We start from the raw sequence: 9,668 nt of genomic DNA, 5'->3' as shown, positions 1-9,668 counted from the left end.
GGAGCAGGGCAGGGATGGTCCCCCTGTGCCAGGCACTGGGGAGGGGGCAGCTCGAATCCTGGGCTCAGGGCTGGGCCCCTCAGGACAGGAAGGACATGGAGGGGCTGGAGCGTGTCCAGGGAAGGGTGATGGAGCTGGAGAAGGGGCTGGAGCACCAGTCTGAGCAGGAGCAGCTGAGGGAGCTGGGGGTGTCCAGCCTGGAGACAAGGATCATAGAACATGCTGAGGTGGAAGGGACCCATCAGGATCATCGAGTCCAACTCCTGTCCCTGTGTAGGGCACCCCAAGAATCACCCCACGTGCCTGAGAGCATCATCCAAAGGCTTCTTGAGCTCAGGCAGGTTTGGTGCTGTGACCACTGCCCTGGGGAGCTTGTTCCAGTGCTCAACCACCCTCTGGGTGAAAAACCTCCTGATATCCAGCTTAAACCTCCCCTGATTCGGTTTCCTGCCATTTCCCCGAGTCCTGTTACTGGTCACAGCAGTGAGGAGATCAGAACCTGCCCCATCTCTTTGCCTGGCGAGGAACCAGGCTGCAGCGAGCTCACCCCTCCGCCTCCCCCAGGCCGAGCAGCCCCGGCCACCTCAGCCGCTCCCCGTAAGACCCTTCCCCGTCCCCACGACTCTCTGCACACCCCACGTCCCGAGCTGCCCGAACCGGCCCCGGGGCTCGGGCAGACCCGGTTGTTCAAGTGCCGGGAGGGGGCAGGAAACCCGCCCCGTTCTCCCGGGATGGAAGGAACAGAGGGAGAGGGAAAGGTCCTCGAGTGGCAGCAGGTTTGGGAAACACCTCGGGAATGAGGGTTACCGGGAAGCGCTACCGGGCGCTCCACGGGGCACGGACCCGCCGCTCCCCCGGTTACCACCACCCCCCGCTCGGTTCTGCCCTTGTCGCTCCCCGGGGCGCCGGCACGGGCGGTGACCGGCGGCCCCCAACACAAAAATTGTGCTTCCGAAATCTCTTGATGCCGATTCCGCGGGCGGCGCCGCCGCCTCGTGCCACGCACGGCAGAAGCCCTTTTTAAAACCCCGCCCCCGCCCGCCGCACGCCCCAAACCGCCGCCCTGCCCGCTCGCTCACGGCGAGCCCCGCCGCCCGCCCTGCCGCGCCCCGCCGCCCTGCCACCCATCCCTTATTCCTCCCCGACTTCCTCTTGTCTTCTTTTCCTCTTTTTATCTCTTTTTTCCCCCCAAATCCCCGCTCCCCGCCGCCCGCCAGCGCTATGCAAATCGCGCGGGGCATGCTGGGATTCCCCCCCCGCCACCGCCCCGATTGGAAGCGCTTCCGGGGGGCGCGCGCTGCTGCCGGAAGCGCTGGGAGGCGGCGGCGGAGCCCGGGGCCGTCATGGGGAGGTACGGGCGGGGGCTCGGGGGGCTCGGGAGCTTCCCGGGGGGTCCGGGAGCTCCACAGCGGGGGGAGGGAGCCGCGGCGGGCGCGGTGAGCTGCTCCCCGGGCCTGGGGCCGGTGCCCGATCCACCCCCCCCGTGAGGCGGCAGCAGCCCGGGGGGTCCCGGGGCCTGCGGGGGGACCCAAGGCCTGACACGGGGGGACCCAAGGCCTGACGCGGGGGCGGTGGCCGCTGCCGGCGGCCTTGGCTCTTCCCGGCGGCTCCCGGGAGCCCGAGGGTCGGAGCTTCGGGAAGGAAGGACAGCCAGGATGGAGGAGGGGGGTGTGAGCCGCCCGGCAGCGCCTCCGGGGGGGGGGAAAAATGGGGATGGAAAGGGTTGTTTTGGTCATTCCCTTCTCGCTGGTGCAGGAGATGGAGAAGGGCTCGTCGCAGGAGGTTCCTCAGCCTAAAGGAGGGCTTGGCCGGGGGATTAGGGTGGATCTTGGGAAGAATTTCAGCCCCAAAGGGTTGTCAAGGCCTGGAGCAGCCCAGGGGAGGGGGAGTCCCCATCCCTGGAGGGGTTCCCAAGCCCTGGAGATGGTGCTGAGGGACACGGGGCAGGGGTGGCCTGGGCAGGGCTGGGGGAAGGGTTGGACTTGGGGATCTTAAAGGGCTTTTCCCACCCGAAATGATTCCATGATTTATGGTAACTGAAGAAAAAAATGCAAGACTTCCTTAACAATAAAGAGACACCTGGACCAGCCAGTTCTTTTCAAACCTCCCGTAAGGATTTGGTGGGAATCCAGGAATGCTGCAGAGCTGGGTTTGGCTTTAACCTTGAGCTCAGTGACCACCCTGACCTGGTGGCTTTGACACCTCATGAGTGACAGCAGGGCTAATTGCAGCCACTGGAGCTGCTGCTGAAGCTGCTGGTGCTGAGCTCCAGGCTCACCTGCACGTCCCTGCTGGTGGCAGGGAACAACATGCTCCTGTTTTCTGACAGAAAACCTGGAATTGGGGAAAATTCCCTCCTCCCGCTGCAGGATCCTGAGAGACACCTTGTCCTGTCCTGCCAGATAAACCCCTCTGGTGGCAGAGTGAGGACAACCCTGGTGTGGAACACTTCCCTCTCATGATCTAACAGTAGAATGGGTGATCCCAAAAAAACTGTCTGGTGTCCCTGTAGGAATGGGAATGATGTGGAAGAAGAGGAAGCCAGAGTAGGGTAACGCTGCCTGCCGACGGACTGGGAAGGCAATGGCCTCTCCTCTGGCTGCCCCCACAGTGGTTGCAGATGTAATTAAAGATCTAGACACTCAGATAGCTGTAAGTAAAGCCCCCACGGGGCTCAGCATGTTGGATTTGGGGGGATTTGTCCTGGGAATCTCTGCATCCCATGGGAATGTTGTGGCGGGGAGCAGCCAAGAAAGGAACAGAACCATTTCCTGGCTCCTGAAGTGTGTTCTGCCCAGGGCCTGCAGTGCTGCCTCCCCTGCATGGTGGGTCAGAATTCCTGCTTTGTGGATTTGGGAAGTGGGTTGTGTGGGAGGGGGAGCAGACTGAGATCAGCTGAAGCTGAAGCTGGAATCCCTCCTGAGCTTGTGCTGAGCTCCCACATTCCACCCGAGGGGTTTCAGGGTGTTGATGGAAGAGTTTTCCATCCTTCACCAGTTACAGCTGAGGCAGGAATTTGCTGAGGGCTCCATGGAAACGTGTCTGGGATTGAAATTCTCCTGGAAGGGCTCAGTGTCCAGCACTGCATGAGTGTGTCTTGGGGTGAAGCACTAAAGCAGCCACTTCCACCTGCTCCTGTGTGATCCCTGCTGTGTGTTTTGTTATGGATTAACCCCAACTAACCCAGCTTTGGGGGGAAAAAACCTTGGAGTGGAGCTCAGGTCCCAGCAGCTCCTTCCCTGGCTCCTTATGCCCAGGGCTGGGAAGATTTAAACAAAGAAGGAGATGGAGGTTGGACATGAGGAGGAAATTCTTGGGTGTGAGGGTGGTGAGAGCCTGGCCCAGGTTGCCCAGGGAAGCTGTGGCTGCCCCATCCCTGGCAGTGTTGAAGGGCAGGTTGGATGGGGCTTGGAGCAGCCTGGGCTGGTGGGAGGTGTCCCTGCCCATGCAGGGGGTTGGATCTAGATGATCTTTAAGGTCCCTTCCAACCCAAACCATTCCATGATTCCATGAAACTCTTCTATCAGTGGGAGCACAGGGAGGTGAGGGCTGCTCTCAGCAGCTGCTGGTCACTCTTCTCTGGACCCACCAGGGCTTTTACACCAAACCCCTCATGAAATGCTCATTCCAGGTGACAGACCTGTCCCTGCTGCCCACTCTGCCTCGGGGGAAGGCCCAAGGTTTAGATGGGTTTTCCTCATGGAGCCTGGAGCTCCAGGAAAGCTGGACAGGGGGGTTGGACAAGGGCAGGGTGTGAGAGGACAAGGGGGGGGGTGGATTAAAACTAGAAGAGGGGAGATGGAGGTTGGACATGAGGAAAGGACAACACATGTCCTGTGCTCACATCTTCTTTGTGGGGGCTCCTCTCAGAGCTGCTTGTTCTCCATGGAATGTGGCCCCTGGGGGGGGGGGGGGGGGGGGCACATACCAGGATTCATCCCAAGGGATGTGCAGGTGAGTTGGTGCCACCTCAGAGCTGTTGGCACGTGGCCAGCTTCTTGTTCCATCTCCCAGGGGATGTTTCCTCTTCTTCTAAACGTTCCTCCTTCCCTTCTTGCTGTGTCTGGAGAGACCAAACCACCTCCAAACCTCCAGGTTCCATCAGGACTCTGCAGTTCCCTCTGGACAAACCTGTGCTCACCCCATGGAATTCCCTCTGTTCCCTAACACCAGCTTTCCTTTCCTTTTCCAGTTGATTGGTTTGGGTCCCCACAACCCCAAGAAGAAGCAGGACCTTGAGAAGCTTTATGATCTAAAAGCTAAAGCCCAACAGATTATGAACCAGTTTGGCCCTTCCACCTTGATCAACCTCTCCAACTTCTCCTCGATCAAGCAGGAGCCCCCCAGCACCCCCCCCCAGAGCTCCATGGCCAACAGCACCACGGTGGCCAAGATGCCAGGGACACCCAGTGGAGGAGGACGTCTCAGCCCTGAGAGCAACCAGGTGATGGCATCATCCCCCCCCACCTCAGGAGGTGCCCAGACCTGCCTGGGGCTTCATTCCTGCCTTAAAAGCAAAACGGGCAGGAATTTGATGGTTGGTGAAGTGTCAGTTCCTGGGTGAGGCTGGTGGGGGCAGTGACAACTTCCAGCCACATCCTAGAAGACACAGTGTCCCACTGGTGTCCAGCTGAATAGGTTCATGGAATGGTTTGGAAGGGACCTTAAAGACCATTCAGTCCCACCCCCCTGCATGGGCAGGGACACCTCCCACCAGCCCAGGCTGCTCCAAGCCCCATCCAACCTGCCCTTCAACACTGCCAGGGATGGGACAGCCACAGCTTCCCTGGGCAACCTGGGCCAGGCTCTCACCACCCTCACACCCAAGAATTCCCTCCTCATCTCCAACCTCCATCTCCCCTCTGCCAGTTTTAATCCATCCCCCTTGTCCTCTCCCTCCCTGCCCTTGTCCCAAGTCCCTCCCCAGCTTTCCTGGAGCCCCTTCAGGCCCTGGAAGGTGCTCTAAGGTCTCCCTGGAGCCTTCTCTTCTCCAGGCTGAACACCCCAACTCTCCCAGCCTGTCTCCAGAGCAGAGCTGCTCCAGCCCTCCCATCATCTCCATCTCCAGCATCCGATGACATTTCAGTGCCACTTGGGTGCAGGAGACTCATTCCCCAGCCCTGCTTCATCCCACTTTCTGTGCAGAGCAGCCTCTGGTGCTTCCAAATGCCTCCTCAACACCTGAGGTTTCTTATCTCTGCAGTTCCTGAGCTGGTGGCTGTGTCAGCTCCTTGGGCTAGGGCCTGGAGGGTGGTGGCAGGAGGTGTTGGTGGCTCTGCAGTCACTTGTTCCTCTTCTCCCACACACTCAGGTTTTAACCAAGAAGAAGCTGCAGGACCTGGTGCGTGAGGTGGATCCCAACGAGCAGCTGGATGAAGATGTGGAGGAAGTAGGTCCCAACCTGGGGCAGGGGCTGCAGGAAGAGCTGATGGGGGAGTTTTCAGGGACTGGTGCCCCTTTGTCCAGGGGAGGGTTGTGGAGTCACAGAGTGGTGGGGTTGGAAGGGACCTCTGGAGATCATCCAGTCCAACCCCTGCCAGAGCAGGATCCCCTAGAGCAGATCCCACAGGATCTAGGTGGGTTGGGAATGTCTCCAGGGATGGAGACTCCACAGCCTCTCTGGGCAGCCTGTCCCAGGGCTCTGATCCCCTCACAGTCAAGAAGTTTATCCTCATATTATCTTGACCCTCCTGTGCTCCAGTTTGTCCCATTGCCCCTTGTCCTGTCACTGGACACCCCCGAGCCGAGTCTGGCCCATCCTCCTGCCACCCCCTGTAGATATTGACCAGCCTTGATCAGATCTCCCCTCAGTCTCTTCTCCAGGCTGAACAGCCCCAGCTGCTCAGCCTGACAGGGCAGGTTCTTGTCCCTCTCCTGCCCCAGATGCTGCTCCAAATCGCCGATGACTTCATCGAGAGCGTGGTCACCGCCGCCTGCCAGCTCGCCCGGCACCGCAAGTCCAGCACCCTGGAGGTCAAGGATGTGCAGCTGCACCTGGGTGAGTGGAGGGAGGAGGGCTTGGGGGGTTGTATTTTGTCCACCTCTCAGCTGGGAGAGCCCTGTGAGTGGCTGCAGCTTCACTGCTGTGGTCAGGGGGGCTGCCCCACCCGGCCCCTCTGCAGCTCCGTGGCTTGTGGCAGCTTGGGTTGGAGTCAGAGAAACTGGAATCCCAGAATCATGGAGTGGTTCAGCTTGGAAGGGACCTTCAAGATCAGCCAGTCCCAACCCCCCTGCATGGGCAGGGACACCTCCCACCAGCCCAGGTTGCTCCAAGCCCCATCCAACCTGCCCTTCAACACTGCCAGGGATGGGGCAGCCACAGCTTCCCTGGGCAACCTGGGCCAGGCTCTCACCACCCTCACACCCAAGAATTTCCTCCTCATGTCCAACCTCCATCTCCCCTCTGCCAGTTTTAATCCATCCCCCTTGTCCTCTCCCTCCCTGCCCCTGTCCCAAGTCCCTCCCCATTGTTGGAGGGTCCCTGCACACAGGGACTGTCTCTGTCATGTTTCCCACCTCGCAGCCCCTTGTGGAGCTTTCAGAGCTGGTGTGGGGATCAGCAGCACAGCAGGTTTTGGGGATGAGGGGGCAGAGATGGGGCCAGAGCCTCCTGACCTGTGCCTCTCTCTTCCAGAACGTCAGTGGAACATGTGGATCCCGGGCTTTGGTTCTGAAGAAATCAGGCCCTACAAAAAAGCCTGCACTACAGAAGCTCACAAACAGGTAAGGAGCTCTTGATAAAGCTGAGAATTGTTGATACAGGGAGAGTGGGCTTGAACTCCTGACACCAACGTCAGTTTGTAGCCTTTTCCATGTGGTTTGGAGTTGAAATAACTCCCAGGGTCTCCTTGCCTGGTTGTGCAGAGGGGATGGAGGTTGCTCTGGCTTCTCTGAGTGTTCCCTGAGAGGAGCAGGAGTCACTGTCTGAGGGGCAGCCCAGCTGGGAAGGGTTAAATCCAGCAGAGCTGCAGACATCAGCAGAGGGAGGCTGAGGGGAGAGCTGCTTGTTCCCCACAGCTCCCTGAAATGAGGTTGGAGTGAGGGGGGTTGGATTCTTCTCCCAACTAATGGGTGGTAGGACAAGAGGGAATGGCCTCAGGTTGCCCAGGGGAGGTTTAGATTGGATCTTGGGAACAATTTCTTCCCCAAAGGGTTGTCAGGCCCTGGCACAGGCTGCCGAGGGCAGGGGTGGAGTCACCATCTCTGAGAGGGTTCAAAAACCATGTAGATGTGGTGCTGAGGGACATGGGGCAGTGGATGTGGTGGGGCTGGGTCGGTGGTTGGACCTGATGATCCTAGAGGTCTTTTCCAACCTCCATGATTCTGTGATTCCCTGATTCCATGGTCAGAGCCTTTGATATTGCAGCTTCCCTCCTGCAGCTCCCTGAGAGCAGAGGCCTGGGGCTGGGCTGGGATCCCCCTGGGGCTGGGCTGGGATCCCCCTGGGGCTGGGCTGGGAACCCCCTGGGATGGGCTGGGAACCCCCTGGGGTGGGCTGGGAACCCCCTGGGGTGGGCTGGGAACCCCTTGGGATGGGCTGGGATCCCCTGCACTCTTGACCCCTTTTGCCTCTCACTGAAATCATAATTGTTTTGGGTTGGAAGGGACCTTTAAAGGCCACCTAGTCCAACCCCCTGCAGTGAGTAGGGACCTTTTTAACTAGCTCAGGTTGCTCTGAGCCCCATCAAAGCCTGACCTTGAACGTCTCCAGGGATGGGGCTTCCCCCCCTCTGTCAGTGTTTCCCTGCCAGCCCCCAGGGCAGGAGCAGAGACATTTCCTGCTCCTCTGTCTCCCTCTCGGGACCCCATTAAAGATTCAAACAGACTTGAAAGACCTTGTGAAACGAGTCAGGCAGAGCCCTGGGAGAACCCAGGAGCCTCCTTCCTGCACAGTGAGGGGCTGGTCTGCAGCAACCTCTTTGGAGACACTCAGCTTCCCACGTGGAATCATAGAATGATGGAATGGTTTGGGTTGGAAGGACCTTAAAGATGATGTAGATCCAACCCCCTGCATGGGCAGGGACACCTCCCACCAGCCCAGGTTGCTCCAAGCCCCATCCAACCTGCCCTTCAACACTGCCAGGGCTGGGGCAGCCACAGCTTCCCTGGGCAACCTGGGCCAGGCTCTCACCAAACATCTTTCCCTCCCTCTCCCCAGAGGATGGCGCTGATCCGCAAAACCACCAAGAAATAACCCCTGGGAGGAGGAGCCGGGAGAAGACGGCGCCGCAGGTTGGGACACGTCCCTCTCCACCCAAACCTCCACAACGTCACCACCATCCATGGGATATTTTTTTTAATGCTTTACAGAGAAGCATCTATTTTTGATGACCGGTCCAGCAATATCTTGACTTTCTGAGGAGATCTGCCAAAAAAAAACCATCCTGCCCCCTCTTCCTCATCCTCCCCCCCCCAAGAACTCAACGTATCTTCAAACAAAGACTTTTTATTTGTGACTTGAACGTGGTTTATTGTATCAGTGATTATCCAAGGGACAGATCGTGTGTGGGACAGTATTAGAAGCATCTGTAGAGGTTTGGTTTTTTTTTGGTTTGGTTCCTCCTTCTTGCTCCAGTACTTTGTAATGTCAGTGTTTATATAAATACTTGCATTTGTTTTACATGAATAAAGAAATTATTAATCTAAAAGCAGGGCAGAGTCGTGTGCTCTTCAGCCTGGGTAGGGGTTTGTGAGGGACATGGGCAGGCTCCATGTGTCCTGGTTGTGGGGAGGTATGTCCTACCTGGGGGGTGGAATGAGGGGAAGGGTTTTGGGAGAAAGGGTTTTGTGGGGAAGGGGTTTTGGAGAAGGGTTTTGTGGGGAAGGGTTTTGGGGAAGGGTTTGGCCTCTGGCAGGGCTGGGCAGCAGCTTCTCTGCTCACCCAGCCCAGATTCCCCCTCTTGGAGCATCAGGAGTGGGACACAGTGACAGAGAACAAGAAATCAAGGTGATTCTGGTTCTACCCATGCATAGGACATGAGAAAGGCCCTGTTCCTGCCTGCTGGGCTCAGGCTTTGCCAGAGGAGCTGCTGCTACTGGGGAAGAGGCACCTCCAGCTCTGCCAACACCCGCGGGCGGGAGCGGGACCGGCCGCCCTGGCCTCCCGGTACCGGCAGGGAAACTGCCTGGGCTGGAATGACTGGGGAACCCGTCAGGGCTCCCTCTGGTTGTGTCAGGGCTGAGGAAGGAGCCTGGGATGTGCCACAAAGCCCCGTGGCCTCGGGGGGCCTGGTCTGAGGGCGCTGGGGAAGCTGCTCCAGCACCGGCTGCTGGGTGGGAACCTGGAGTTGTTGAGCGGCTGCTCCGGCTCGGGGTGCCCGGGAGGAGCTGCTGTTCCCACCAGTCCAACCAGCTCCAAGCGAAGGGGTCGGGTGCTGAAAGGGGTTTCAGAGCCACCCTGACCTGAGGTGGGGCCTGGGGTATGGGAGGAGCTCTGGGTCTGGATGGGGACAGGGACAGACTCCAACAAGGTCTCTGCAAAAGAACCCATCACGGTGCGGGACCGAGGGATCCAGGCTCCCTCAGGACACTGCCCCTCTCCAGGAGGAGGGCTTGGAGAGAGGACAGGGGACCTGGGGTGACACCCCATCCTGCCTGGGAACATCACCCGTGGGTTCCCCTTCCCCAGGAAAACACAGGCAGGCAGGGGTGACCAGGGGGTGTTTAAT

At 59.0% G+C, this 9,668-nt stretch overlaps 1 protein-coding gene and 1 non-coding gene across 3 annotated transcripts; one reads left to right on the top strand and one right to left on the bottom strand.

Moving 5' to 3' along the window:
• Window positions 1-898: 898 nt before the first annotated feature.
• LOC127393327 (U11 spliceosomal RNA) lies at window positions 899-1,022 on the bottom strand. Its single transcript, XR_007891439.1, has one exon. It is a non-coding gene; the product is annotated as a U11 spliceosomal RNA (small nuclear RNA).
• A 252-nt stretch (window positions 1,023-1,274) lies between these two features.
• On the top strand, window positions 1,275-8,651 carry TAF12 (TATA-box binding protein associated factor 12). Of its 2 annotated transcripts, XM_051637919.1 has the most exons (7): window positions 1,287-1,351; window positions 2,513-2,652; window positions 4,193-4,444; window positions 5,312-5,389; window positions 5,884-5,998; window positions 6,635-6,723; window positions 8,159-8,651. In XM_051637919.1, exons 2-7 carry the CDS (start codon window positions 2,584-2,586, stop codon window positions 8,192-8,194), a joined length of 639 nt encoding a protein of 212 aa, XP_051493879.1. In that variant the 5' UTR covers window positions 1,287-1,351; window positions 2,513-2,583; the 3' UTR covers window positions 8,195-8,651. The 2 variants fall into 2 exon arrangements, with proteins under 2 accessions (XP_051493880.1, XP_051493879.1); XM_051637920.1 differs by lacking the exon at window positions 2,513-2,652 and having other exon boundaries at window positions 1,275-1,351.
• Window positions 8,652-9,668: the final 1,017 nt, after the last annotated feature.

The sequence above is a fragment of the Apus apus genome, chromosome 21 (genome assembly GCF_020740795.1).
Source record: "Apus apus isolate bApuApu2 chromosome 21, bApuApu2.pri.cur, whole genome shotgun sequence".
NCBI lineage: Eukaryota > Metazoa > Chordata > Aves > Apodiformes > Apodidae > Apus > Apus apus.
The sequence above is the reverse complement of the archived record's forward strand: the minus strand, read 5'-3'. Positions and strand labels throughout refer to the sequence as shown.